The sequence below is a fragment of the Sitodiplosis mosellana genome, unplaced genomic scaffold (assembly GCF_009176505.1).
Source record: "Sitodiplosis mosellana isolate CC-2019 unplaced genomic scaffold, AAFC_SMos_1.0 Smas_scaffold_6167, whole genome shotgun sequence".
Classification (NCBI taxonomy): domain Eukaryota; kingdom Metazoa; phylum Arthropoda; class Insecta; order Diptera; family Cecidomyiidae; genus Sitodiplosis; species Sitodiplosis mosellana.
Window position 1 is genome coordinate 3,192,907 of NW_022601408.1, and position 14,986 is coordinate 3,207,892.

Genomic DNA, 14,986 nt, shown 5'->3' on the forward strand with positions numbered 1-14,986 from the left:
TGGATGTGGGAATGTTAAATGACTGTTACAGTTACCTCGCACCATTCAAGGAATTTTCCCATTCAAACTCATTCGCCTATAATGATTTGTGGCATCAACATAAACATAAACATACACACATACTTACATTTACTTTTTTTACATAACATTTCCGATGATCAACTTACATCATAACATCGAGTGCTGTTGACGCCATCAAAGTTTTCCAAATCATTTTTAATGATCATTACAAACTTTGACTTTACATTGTTAAGTGTTCAAACCAAGAGAATGTGACATGGAACTTTCAAGTGGTGATTTTTTGTGTGTAGAAAAATGTCCTGACAGCTTAAGGAAAGCACAGCTTTTGGACCAATCGAGCTTTCCAAGTTTACGATGTGAAGCTTTTCATTGATTTTCTACTAACGTAAAAGTTGCTGTGATGACAGCTTTGTGATGTGGGCTTTTTGTTTGCATGGGACTTTTCAGGCGAGCTTTTTTCAGATGGAGAGGGGAAGAAAGCGACACGCTCATGAATTGGGGTACACCAGAATGAAAGTCATATAATGGCAATGACATAGTAGTTTTGTGTGTGAGTGTCAATGTTTGTTTCATTTATTTTCTCGCATAGTCACTACATTCAGATTATTTATTTTGTTCTTTTTTGTTTGGTTTGTTGTACAATATGCTAATTATTGTTTACGTAGACTCTTTTAGACCATACTTTTGTTATACACATAGATATTTTAATCGTCAAAAATAGATCAGTTATTTTACGTTTTTATTTGCCTTTATTTATGTAATTTTGGTATCATGCTTTTATCATTTATTCATTACATTTATATAATTTATTACAGTTGTTTTTGTATTGATTTCGATTTACTTGGTTTAGTTTATTTTAGGTTTGTTGTTGTTTAGTGTTAAAAATTTAGTCACTGGCTTAAAAAATTAATTCTGCAATTTGTTTTCTAAATGATGAACACAACGTTTCTGTGCGTAGATGAGAAATAGATTCGATGAGGCTATGAGTTTGCCTCACATTTGTTCTCTATTTATTTTTATATATTGTCAATGCCAACAACTGAAAATGGTTTGTGTACGAATACGATTTTGAAATTAGAATGTGGTCGATGAGGACAAAAATCCAAATGGATTTTATTCTCATTTATATTCTATTGGTGAGATGTAAAAGAATGTATGACACTTTTTGAATATAATTTTTTTTTTTTTTAAATGAAGGTATATTTTCGTATGTGATTTTTGACTTGCTGATCAGAGATAATTTATTAGCAAACGAACATTACTAAAGGCTGTTCTTTCTCAGTTTTTAAGATTATCTCATTAGGTACATAAAACGCACAAAAACTGATGAGAATAAAAAAAAAAATTATATATGCGCAATTTACCCACCCGCATATGATGAAAGATAAGAGATAACTATGTGCAACTTTGTTGCAAACACCAAACTGCTATCTGTTTTAATTGATGAGACAACCGTGAAAGTGAAACGCGAACAAAATAATTGCTATTCCTATACACAATTGAAGAACATACAAAATGGGCAACAAAATTGAATGCACTCGTTTTTTCGTCTTTTTCAAAAAAGGAGCAAATATGTCAGTCCTTAGAAATATGAATGGGTGAGAGAAATAATGCAACAAAAATATTTTCTGAATAAACAGCACTTGAATGTGAAAAGTATTCATATACCACTTTAACTGGAATTTTTTTTCACGGTGCGATTCAAATTGAACATTTTTCGTAGGGCACTCTTTCATACGATGTTTTTCGGAGATGTTTTCGAATGACAAAGATGAATGGTGACATCACTCGTATTTGTCACAGAATGCAAATTAAGTGATAACGTGGCTATGAAATCCGTACTGACGACAATCCTTAGACTTGGTACGCCTGTCACCGCCAAAGAGGATCCGAAAAAAAATCGACTGATATGGTGATTATTTGGCATCGAAGTTGCAATCGTTGTTTTTTTAAGCTCTTGTGTCTTTAACATGTTGTTATAAACTTTTGATTCAAGGTCTTTCCACAAAACTAGATCATATATTTGCAAGTGCTGAAATACATTAATTCTCTTTCTCTGAAAATATCGAAAAAATTATTTGTTTTCATTTTATTTTTTGAAAAAAAAAAAAAAACGAATTGGTTCGATTTCATTGGCCACGTGTGTACTTGTATGTGAGATTGTAGTGTATGCAAGAGGACAGTAGATTTGAAGATGGTTAAAATAGAGGATGTGCATTTTTGGGTAGGTCGCGATTTTTCTTGTGTTTCACTTCGAATATACTTTCAATCCCGCCCATACCTCCATAGATTCCATAGAAACATTCTTCTACGTCCCACCACTAGAAATGTACCGGTTTCAATTAACAATAATAAAATTGATTGACGGTCTCTATCGGTTCAGTTTAGTGTGAATTTCAAATAGAAAATGGACCCAATTTTCAATTACCTTATTTTGACACATGATTTCACTGCGTAAATTGCATTTTCTGTTTGTCGAATGTCGAATGCCAACAACGAGTCAGTTATATCATCAATAACAGAACAATGGGTAAAACACGCATTTCATGTTTTACGCCTAACAATGATAATAAATAAAATTATCTATATTCATCAACACATTTTTTGTAAAATAAATTTTCTGACTGAGTGCCAGTGATCTCTCTCCCGTTCATATTCATACATTCTCCACTTGTCTTCTTTCCATTTCTGACATTATATAACACATATTTACAATTTTAAACGTTTCGGCACGTCAAGAACTTTGAAATAAACAAAACCAATGTTCGAACAAAATAATCAAATCAATATAATTTGTATCTGGCCAATTGTTGATGCTTTCATCGTATTTATATACTTGCAATGAGTGATGTTGCTTCACTTCACGTGTGTTGACATTCGAAAATCGGAATATTATGCTAATAAATTTAACTAGATTTCGTTTGTGTGCCGCTTGAAATTGGATCAAAAATAAAACAAACGAATCGAATCGAATCGAATCAATTTCACTTTGACCGGAGTGTTTGTATTGTGCTTTACATTGATATTTGCATGTTGAAGATGTCTAAAAGTTGTATAGTTTCCGAAATTTCGATGAAAACATCAGAGAGAATTCAGCTAAATTGCTTCATTTGTGTTTTTTTTTTTTTTAAATCGACATATACATTTACAATTTTATTCGCCTACATTTACACTGTTATAGTTTTTTGAATTTTTTATTTTTGTTAAATCCTTAAATCGTTACTATTGATTTTCAGAATTCAAAAAAAAAAAAAAAACATTAGATTTTCACATATACAAATAGAAAATATGTAAACAATTACTTGAATAATTACAATTAATGGTAAATTTTGTTTCCATTGATTTATATTTTTTGTTTTGTTCTTATTATATATATCTGCGCATCATTTATTGAAAATGCCAAATAGCTGCTTGATTTGGTACACAATTTGTTACGTTTGGTTTGTTTGCTATCGGGCCGAATGGCTGAGTGTTTATTCGGCTACATACTTTCATCTTCTTCTACATTATTACAATATTCTTTTATTTATCCCTGGCTTGCACCAAGCTCTACGCTTATTCAAAACTGATTTACTTTTGTTAAGTATTTGCTGTTGATCCTTTTCTTTAAATTATCATTATTTATTATTAGTAAACTTATAGTTTTGAAAAATGAAATTTATTGCTAGATTTGGTGCCTTCGGACTGTTCTTGTTTTCATGTATAATTTACTTTTTTTTTTTCAATAAAAAACATTTGCATTTTCAGCTCGCTCCGTGAATTGTGATAAATTTTGAATGTAAATTTATTTAAATATCTGATTTGAATATGTAACGAACCAAAAATGCGAAGTGGATGAATAAACAAACATAAAACCAGTCAGATGCTATTCAATGGACAAAATGTATACTTTTTTTTTTAAATCATGTATCCTAATCGAACACTTTTGTTGTGTGGGTTTTTAAATTTAATTTCTAACGATGATTTCACGTGAATAACTTGATATCAATTTTCAATGAATGCATTTTCCGTTCGACTTTTAGAATCTATTCTCATCGATAAAATCAAATGGAACCTAATCGGGATTAGTGATAATAAACAAACGAACGAAATGGGGAAAAACTATTGTTGGCGATTTCGCATTCAGCATCTAACATGTGAAATGAAACAGATAATTCAACTGACAGAGACGAAGCAGCAACACCGAGCCATGCGGCATCCTTTTGGTCCTATATAAGGGGACAGGGTAGCCAGCCCAATTATCTATTCCATTTGACTTGTGAGATGCTGAAAGCGATATTGCGAACACTGGGCAAAACAAAATGATTTGCTGAACAACACAGACGATACTTCCACTTCACTATAATCTACAATTTTAATACACTGAACGATTGAACTATGTATTTTTCTGCATGAGTTATATATTGTGTATCAAATTTTTTTTTCTATTTTTGTCCTTTTATCCATTCATTTTTTTTTTTGTAGTTTCACGTTAAGCCTTAGAAATATATTGCCAATTTTTTTTCTGATTTTCTCCGCCATTTGCTTTGGTTATTCTTTCAGTATTCTATTCTAAAATTATTCGTTTTTTCTATTCAGTTTCACATGGTGTTTCAATTATTTGTTGTTGTTTTTGTTTTCTTTTTAAAAGAAAAACGAGGAGCGCGAACGAACCGGAGTAAAATTGACTTTTACTTTGTATTGAAAGTCTCAATTATCAATATCGTATCCAATCTCCAACGGATATGATATTCCAATTTGCTTGGTCTTTTCTCTCCTTTTCAGCATTTTGATGTGAAGATTTCGTTGATAGATTTTCGGTTTTGAAGTAACTGTGGTGAGCCTTGCACCTCTTAATGTGCAATATATAGATTAGAAAAAGAGAAGGAAAGAAAGAAAGAATAAATATGCAAAAAGCGCTATGACTTTTGTTACATTGGCATTTTCATGACTTTGGGTGTTGATCGATTTTTTCCCCATGAAATGTAAACAAATCGACGTATTTCGCGATTTGTTGGTGTGGGCAAAACGGAGTGAAAGAAATATAGCACGAATCGGTGGTATTTTAATAATATTTACGAACACGTGTACTGTGGGTGTGTGAATTTGCCTTAAAAAACGGAGAGCCATGATCGATTGGTGGGCTTATTGTAATACCAAGTGAAGATGTTCAGGTTGAGAACTGGATTATTCCGTGGAAAAATTCCATATAACAAACGATTTGATGCCAAACACACACACACACTTCGGCACCTTGATACCGAATCCGACAGAGTAAAATCTAGCGGGCGGGTTGTTCGATTTGTATGGACGCGCGCGCATTGTGCACAACGAAGATGATGTAGCAAAGTGTTCTATAGTGTGTTGCAACGCATACACACATCAGCAGCAGCAGCAATATCTTCATCTTTTTCTTCTTCTTCATCATCATCATCATCACCACCATCAGCAAGTATACACATTCAATTTATACACATAAATCTTATTGTATCCGTATGTAATTCTGTTATATTTCACAAATTGATGGAAATGGTGACAGGTGATTGATTGACACACCCGTTTTTACGATCACAAGCTTGTTTCGTCCCATCCGGGAACTCAAATTGAACTTCATACAAAATGCACAACCAAAACAAATGATAATAATAAAATTAATGTAAAACCATTTTGAATGAATTGCGGCGAACAAAAAATCGGCGGTTTTAAACCACATTCAGATGTGAATCATTCAAACGTATTATATCATCCGGTCTACAATCCGGTAATATTTGTCACAGATTACTCATGTGACGTACCCTACTGATGAATACCGTCGAACTGAACACTCGCCCTGCTTGCAAACTGATGAAGTCAAACACGGAAGTTGCTGCAGATGGGATTGGAAATTTTCACTCATATAAATAATATTGACTATAAATTATTCGTTGTTGAACATGAATTCCATTTGTTTTATTACGGTTATTTACTCCTTCTTCGTTTTTTTTTTTTTCAATCACATTTCCTTCTTTCCTCCCGTTTTTTCTTTGCTTTTGTTTTTGGTCGATATTCGCAATAAATCATCATTTCTACCGTATAATGAAGGTTGTCAGATGGGTGATTAGAGCATATTGTGTTCATGTTAGTGAGCAAAGGCGAAAAGTGGTCAAAAAGGTGTTTTTGTCGATCGATTTTGAATGTTCTTTTGGGGTCAGGGATTTCAATTAAATTCTTATTGCGATGACTTTCCATTGTTACATTGTCATTTTCTTAAGGAAACAACGACGAATTTCAGGCAAAGACGATAATTGTTTGCTTAGGAATTCATTTGCGCAAATATTTCTCCTAGTGATAATTTGTCCGTTGATCGATTGAATAACAAATAGAGAGAAAAAAAAAAAGAACAAAATAAAAAATTACACGAGAGTTTCATGGGAAAAGGAAATTCGGAACGCGAATCGAATCCATTCTCATTGTGAATGCGTAATCGTTTTTGTTTTGTTCTCTTTTTATATATTTGCTCTGTGTTCAGATTTAACGTCGAAAACTTACGCTTGAAAAATTAATGTTAATAAATTGGTGTTTCCCATTCTTCCCATCTCTAAAACCAAAAAAAGATGAAGAGATAAATCAAACGCGTCCCTCATTCTAGTTCGTCCATTTTCGGCAATGGATTCTATTTGTGTGCATTTATATAACGGTGTAATACGCAAGCGAATTGGCTTTTTCCCAATTAACGGAAAGATGAAAACCAGAATTTGACCTTTTTGCTGCTCCTTCAGTTTCCGAATCATCGGGGTCCCCGGAATATAGACATTTTATTGCGTTCGCTAATTTGGTTGTTTTCCATTTAGTCCCGTTAAAACCTTTTCACTGTTCTATTGAAATCAAGCAAACAACTGAATATTTCATAAGGATCAATAAATTTGCATCACAATATTCACTTTCAAGGTATGTAATGAAAAAAAGGAGCATACCCTTAATGCTCACACAATTTTAAATGCATTGAGATGTTCTATTCATTTATTTTACATATCAATACATGCGTGTCACGCACATAATATGGCGATAAAAAAAAAAAAAACGGAACAAAAAACCGAATGTGACAATGTCTGTTTGTTCAGAATGAAAGTGAGCAAAAACGGTTGCGCATAGAAATGAACCTGCAGTGCGCTCATGTGAAGCGTAAAGAACAAATTACAACACTTTGTATTCTTCGCGACGATAAATATTGTTGCTTACAAATTTTATTGCAGTTTGGTCTTTGTGTGATTGCGTTTGGCTTTAATTCTAATCAAAATCTGATGTGTCCATTTTTTCCCTCTATTTTTCTTCATGTTGTTTATTGATTCGAAATTTCATTCAAAATTACTCAAAATTAAGCGTAGAATTCAAATCACACACATTTATTTTTGCTTTTATTTTGTTTTTTCTAAAGCAAATGAGTTCTTTTCACTGATTTTGTTCGATTTGATAGTTTAGTTGTTGATGTGAACATCAACATAATACATAGTTTTCGATGCAATCAAATCTACGTAAACCGAAAGAAAAATCAACATAAAATGAAGAATAAATCTTCAGAGCGTACCATAAAAGGAAGACAGGGTTCAATTTATTGAGTGATTTACTGTCGAAGACTCCTTTGTTTTTCACTTGCAAATTCCTTAAGTACATGATAGTCCATATTTTCATCTGTATTAATAAAACGAAAGTTTAGCTGAAATAAACGGACTGTCTGATTTGACCTACGAAACGATAAATCTGCATCCACACAACACAAAAAAAAAAACAAATTGTATTATACCTATCGAAAAAAAATAATTCAATTCACTTATTTGAAAGTGAAGTTCAATCATATTGATAAAACATGCAAAAAAAAATTTACAATTAAATAAAAATAATCGTCAAAACGAAGAGAATAAAACAATCTTGAAATAAAGAACAGTGTAAAGATATTGTTATATAAACAAAAACAAGCAAAAACAACACCACGAACGGAAATGAAAGTTTATTTTTCTCTATGTCTCATTCATTTTGAAGAAGATTCTCATTCATTTTGTAAGGATTTGATACGATAACATATACAAAAGTATTTCTTCCTTTTTCTGTTCAACTTCCTTCTGAACTATTTATAACTATGAATGTTATTCATATTATGTGTTTGGTTTGTTTTTTTTTTTTTTTTAAATGCTTTTTGTAAATAGTTATTCATTTTTTGTTTATTTCTGGTTTTGTTTTCATAGTTTAGCCACAAATTTACAAAATTAGACGTTTGCTGGGATTTTTAAACATTATTATTTATAGATATTTTTCCATAACGGTTCCTTTACTTCTAATTCCTTTTTTATTTGCGAGAGTAATATACTCTACGCTCACTCACGTGCACGTCATGGTGTATACAGTTGTTTGTACTGCCAATATATAGAAATGTAAGTATTTGCTACAAATGCACTCTCCTACTATCGCTAGCGGATGGTGAACGGTTTAGAGCACAGAGTCAGAAAATTAATTGCAAACACACACACACGTAATGTTCGAAATCAGAATAGAAAATTTTCGTTTTTCTTCTTATGGTTCGTTCATCCAGGTCATTATCTCATCGGTATTCAAATGGTATTCGACGCATTCAGTCTGACCGCTTCGCTCAAACACACACACACACACAGACACACACACATTCATCTGATCCATGCACGTTTCATTGTCGATTTTCTTTTGTTGTTGTTGCTGACGCAGTATGATTTGGTTTTGTATTTATATTTATTTTAAATATATTGCATTAATTTCTATTGTACTTAGTTTCGATTGCACACGATTTTAATTATTATAAACTTTCAGTTAGTTGTTCACTGGCTCTGCGCTTTTGATGATGTGCTTTAAGGTAACTTTCCGAATAAACACTTTTCGCACGTAGACTTGAGCGTCGATTATCTAGATCCAATTGTAAACGGTCACGTTGCCACCATGCGCAAAATAAACAGTTGAGCGTATTTTTGAATGCTTCCCGAAAATCACGATTGAAATATGCATAAATAAGTGGATTCAGCGTTGAATTGAAATACCCGATCCAAAATAATATTGCGACTAGAATATCTGGCGATGGGCAAGTTGGGCACAATGCTGTTGTTAGATACCTGTTATCGGTTGGACAGTGAAATACAGAAAGAGAAAAACGAAATGAAAAAAAAAAAACACGGAGAAAATGGATTAGAAAATGGAAATAAAAATTTGAATCTAGCTAATGAGCTGTCATGCCCAATTTCGATTGTGGTGGGACACACTGATGGCATTTGCTTTTTTATTTTGATTCACCAGAAACTCATAGAAGATTCAAAGCCAATTCATTTGTGATCAAACTCCATTCATTAGGCGAACAGTCTTTGATATATTCCACTCTATATGTGAGTGGTTGGTCCAAATCAAAAATGCATGAAGGAATGAATGAATGCAAGAGTGTACACTCACCACAAGAAAAATGGTAGCCAGCATATAATGAAAGTTCCCATGATTATTCCTAGTGTACGGGCAGCCTTATGTTCTCTTTTCATTTTAATCAAATGTTTATCTTTCGTCGGTGTATGATCTTGGTCCACCTCGTTCAGTGTTAACATTTTTGATGAACCCGATCCGCTTAATGCCTCGCCTGCGAATAATAATTCAGTCTAAATTAAATTAGCACATTCACACATCACTTTTCATCATTGAAAGTTGGAATGATTACGCAATGCCTTCAATTGAGATAATAAATGAAAACGGATTCACATGGGATACTCGAACCAATTCAAATTTAAAATCAAACGAAAATTAATGTTGTTGATGAAATGAACTGGGGACATACACATGATGACTCACCATTGGTGAGCGATCGAAAGCAGAAATGGCGATGATGGGTCGTGGAATGAATAAAATCAACACACCAGCACATACACACAATACAACAAAACTAATTTTCGAATGTTTATGCATTAGCATTGATTTGAGTGTGGTATTTTCATTTTATTTTTATTTTTTGCCTTACCGTACGTACCGTTCGTACCACCAGCACTTGAATGGCGATGCATTAGCATGGCATTGCCTTGTCGTGCTGCCAATTGCTTCTCCTGACGATTCGCCTCCCGAAATATGGCATAATAGGTGAATATCATAATGGTGCATGGAATCCAAAATGATATCGAACTGGATATTACCGCGTACACCTTGTTCACTTCAAATAGACATTGGTCCGGGTTCTCTATCATATGTTGTTTATGCGTTTCGGTCGTGTACCAGTCAGCAAATATTGGTATAAACGATAATAATGCTGGTGATATCCACGTGTTCAGTATCATGATGGCAACTACCTTTTTAGTTATGGTCATGGGGTATTTCAATGGTTTTACGATGGCATAATATCTGTGGAAATTGAAATAAAACCAACCGTTCTTATCGTATTTGATATTCAATGTTTTAACTCTAGGTGAATCCAAATGAAAACCAGATGGGAGTTTCATTGTTGTTTCAAAACAAACTATTTTTTTACGTACTACATGAAATTAATTCTGAATTGGAGTGAGTTCGCAGTTATATGTATCATTATTGAATAGTCGTTTGTCTGTCGCGAGTGTTCGGTCACTTTTTCAATTCATGGCCTAGGTTATGGCTTTAACGAATCGTCTCTAGAAAAACTATTGGAAACACTTACACTTTATCGATTTGATAAACCGGCACCGAAGCCGAGCGAAGCGAATAACAGCCATAATACTTGAAATATGTATTTGTATGTAGTAAAAAAAAAAAACAGAAAAACCCATTGTTTCACTTCTTCCAAAAATGAAATAACAATTTTAGACTTCATTTCATTTTTAGAAAATTTTGCATCTAGAAGTTTCTTTACTCCTAAATATGTATCGGCTTAAATGGACTTTGGGAATCAAAAAAAAATGTGTAAGAACAAAAACCGGGCCAATAGCTCCATGAAATTTCAATCCATAAAATAAATTTGTTTCAGTCATTGAAATTGAAGGGTTGTAACAGTGACATGATCGGCACATGAGCATCATCTCTACTGATTGCCATTATTGCAATGTAAATGAATAGAATGTCTACTTCTTCTTCTTCTTCTTTTTCTCAACATTATTTGCATACGGCTTATGGTAACTCTCCGTAATCATTGGAGGTGGCGCTACTTATGCGCATCAATTGACTTTTGCATTGGCTCTTAACTATGTACTGTGCGTGACTTTTGATTGAATTCACTTCCTGAATTCTGCCAATATTGTGCAAAATGCAAAAATAAGTTTAGCAGCGTTAATTGGTGTTGCGCACGTTATTGTACTACTCAGAAACACTCACCTATCCACCGAAATGCAACACAGATGCAATATGCTCGCCGTTGAAAAATAGACGTCCAAACTATTCCACATGTCGCATACAAATTTAGTGAAAGGCCATCTATAAATGCGGAAAAATAAGATGAAAATAAAAACAATTTAAATTTTGTCGTGGCTACTCAAGAACCAAAAGAATCCACAGTTCCCCACTATCTCACTGTGCGAAACATAAATTATTTCAGAAAAATACTACTGAGCTTGAAAAAAAAAAAACTGGATGGGAGACTTGAGTGCAAAAATCCCTTCGTATTCGAGTAAAAAACAACACATATACATATATATACATATCTGTGTGTATCAGAAATTATATAGCATAAAATGAAACTTTACGCTGTAGCAATTGTTTTGTGCGTTACTTATATTTGTGAGTAGAGGCTCTTCTTTTTTTTCCCTCCATTTTCAATCGAGTGTGCTCATTGAAGCACTTTTAATTCTGCCGTACACAATTATCGATGTAAAGAACAAATGTGTGACATTTTTCAGTGGTTTTCTCCCTCTCTCTTTCTATCCCTGTATCTGTCTTCCATTCTTGATTGGCTTGTTTATGGTCACTATGCAATTGCCTCTTATTCAAATGTATGTTTGGATAATATTTTTTGTTCGGTTGTGTTAACTATTCGATTGCGTCCCTATTGGGTTTAAATGTGTGTACATAATTGCTGCTGATATATAGTAACGAAAAATAAAATAACTGACAATATTCATAACGGCAGAATGCGGCGCTTCATAAATGATTGTAGATTTTCCATTGAATCATTCCCAACCGATCCGTATTGCAGCAGTCGAGCTAACACAGGCACGCTGGCATAGTGACACACACACACAATGGAATTGTAGCACATGACACACAGAGAAAAAGCACAATGCGCAGATGATGGAAAGAAGTAACTTTTTAAAATGACAAAGTGAAAATGCAATGCAAATGAAAGTCGACATTGGATTTCGTAAGATAATATGAGATGAGACTAATAAAAAAGATCCATTGAATGTGTACCATAAATAAAAATCTCACCAGCCACTTATCGCCTCAGGATGTGCGCGAATCAAACGATTGCGGGAAACGTAGCAAGAGAGAAGAAAGTGAAAGAGTGAGTGAGTATTCGATGTTTGCGTTGATTATTACAAGGACAGATGAAGAGGTGGCTTTTATGTTAGACTTTCTTTCTCATTTTTACACAATGTGCCACATATATAAATATTTTTTTTTATTCGTCAGGCTTCGTTCTGAACAGAATGCCGAAACCGAGTGAATGAGATTGCATGGGAGAAACGAAGCAACGGAATCAGGAAAGAACGCATTCTTTAATCGACTAACGAAGAAGGAGAAAGGAGGAAGACACACACACACACACACATACACACACGTACATACACATACAAAATCCATTAGAGGCAAAATAAACCGACTGTGAACGAAGTGCTGATAGAATGTTGCGCTATTGAGAAAAGAGCTACATTCATATTTCACCGGCTTTATTCATTTTGTCATAGACAAGTAAACTTGAGTGAATGCTCTTAACGAATATACAGAGAGAGAGAGAGAGAGAGAGAGAGAAACGCACACGCACATGCATAGCCATAGTCTCACAGCAGCAGCATCGGCACCGAATTCCTGAGATATAGATAGAACCAAAAGCGAAGATAGAGAGAAAAATTGCTTCGAAAAAACAAACGACAAAACTGATGTCGAGCAACAACAACAAAAAATTGTATACAACTATAAAAATGGCACTAAAAATAAAACGCTGTTGACATAACAGCATCAATATAGAAAATCTCAAAACAGTTATATCGCCTTCGTTGTTTGTGTTTATTTTCTCACTTTGTCAGGCTATTGAGCAACAAAGATATACGTGTTTTTTCTGTCTTATGATTACAAACGTTATCATGTGCTCCGTGTAGATACATTCTATCTCTGTCTCTCTATCTGTCTGTGTTGTTGGAACACAGAGTGCAGCCGGTGTTGATGTTGATGGCAATGTATTCGCCTAACATTGACCGATTAATGATTACATAGTTTTCCCCCCTAAGTTTGATTTTTCTGTTCATTCTTTCCATCTGCAATACATCTTCCCATCGAATGGAGTGGAATTTAGAAACGAGTTCAACTAACGCGAATCCACCCACAAACTCTATGTTTTCCGCAGAGAAAATTTCACAAGATAAAAACACATTGCGGCTGCATGGACGCATGCTTGTGTACACGAATCGAAGCACACATCATCATACAGCATTGAATTGCCTTAGATTTTTCGAGTTCGAAAATTGGAATTGAAATCATAGATGAAAATTTTCTTGTATTCTTTTTTGGGATCTCTTGGAAGTATATTTCTGCGGTCCATTTTATCAAACCTAAGATTTATGAGTATTTTTTGTTTGTTCTCAATCTTACGGCTGTTTTGATCCTAAAATAACAGATGGATATTCAAATCTTGATTACTCAAATAAATTGTTTCCACATAAAAAAGAAGAAGTAAAAAACACAACATAAAATCTACAATTGAAAACGCCCAACCCAAAGTCATTTTGGCACATCTTCCAAGATTTGAATACCCATCTAAAATAACAAGTCGGACGTAAAAAGTGCACTTGTCGCCAATCTAGAACTGAACATAAGCACAACATACATTCAAGATTAAAATAGACACGAAACACGTTATTGTTAGTGAATCCAAAATTAATTGACGCGCATTGTAAACCGAATGTGCAAATCGTCGCACACGAATCACATACCAACTGCAAAAGCGTGAAATTATTCTGAGAAAATTATTTTCATTTTGATTGATTACTACAACCATAGCTATGGTCAAGCTTGATTACATGAATAAAAATCGCAATCATTAAACATGTTAAAAACAGCGAAAAGTTTGCGACATAATACTAGCCCCAATGAATAAATGCAAACTACTATCCCGACCGACCTGGCCTAATGTGTTCTGGAAGTAAAAACCTCCAGTACTCATTATAGAATCGTATTATTTATTATTGACAGGTAGAAATTTATTGGTGTTAAAGCTGTACAGTTATAAAGTAAACATATTCAAAAAGTACAGCGAAAAATATGTTCCATTCGGAAATCAATTCTTTTCATTAGGAAAACCGTAACAGTGGGATTTTTTCACTGATCTCTTCTATTTTCATTTTAAATTCGTCATCTCAACCTATTTCTAATTTTAATCATTTAGATCTATCCGTAGTTCGTTCTCATTCCAAATATCAGATTGTCGGACGAGTTTTAAGACTATTTATAAACTTAGATTTATATCATTTGTATACCAAAACGATTATTGCAAATCACATAAGCGTCATTATATTTGTATTTCTGTTGATAAATTGTTTGATGCAGATCTGCATCTAGATATTCATTTGATTTATTCAATGTTCGCTTCAAAGCAAATGGAAAACGTTAATTTGTAATATGTGAATGAAGGAGGAAAAAAACAAATTTCAATTGCGACGATTGAATTTATTTCACTGCCAAATACTGCCTGACTAATACAATTTTGGATACAGTAAGTTTGTTAGATAGATAGTTAGATAATTAGTTTTAGGTAGATATTATAGGTTTTTATGTTTAGGTATTGTCAGTTAAAAATACAGTCATGGACTAAATTGAGCGTACGACTGCCAGAAAAATGTAT

General features: G+C 33.5%; 1 protein-coding gene across 4 annotated transcripts in view; it reads right to left on the reverse strand.

Annotated features, from left to right (window-relative positions):
* Positions 1-546: 546 nt before the first annotated feature.
* Positions 547-14,986, reverse strand: part of LOC129575511 (octopamine receptor beta-2R) — a 44,560-nt gene continuing 30,120 nt past the window's right edge. For 2 of the 4 annotated variants that reach the window (XM_055459249.1, XM_055459250.1), the window contains exons 5-8: positions 11,308-11,406; positions 9,995-10,368; positions 9,442-9,619; positions 547-9,110 (exon numbers count right to left, since the gene is read on the reverse strand). In XM_055459249.1, the coding sequence (XP_055315224.1) occupies positions 8,801-9,110; positions 9,442-9,619; positions 9,995-10,368; positions 11,308-11,406 (961 nt within the window). In that variant the 3' untranslated portion in view covers positions 547-8,800. The remainder of the gene's footprint in view (positions 9,111-9,441; positions 9,620-9,994; positions 10,369-11,307; positions 11,407-14,986) is intronic. The other 2 variants (XM_055459251.1, XM_055459252.1) reach the window with 2 other exon arrangements.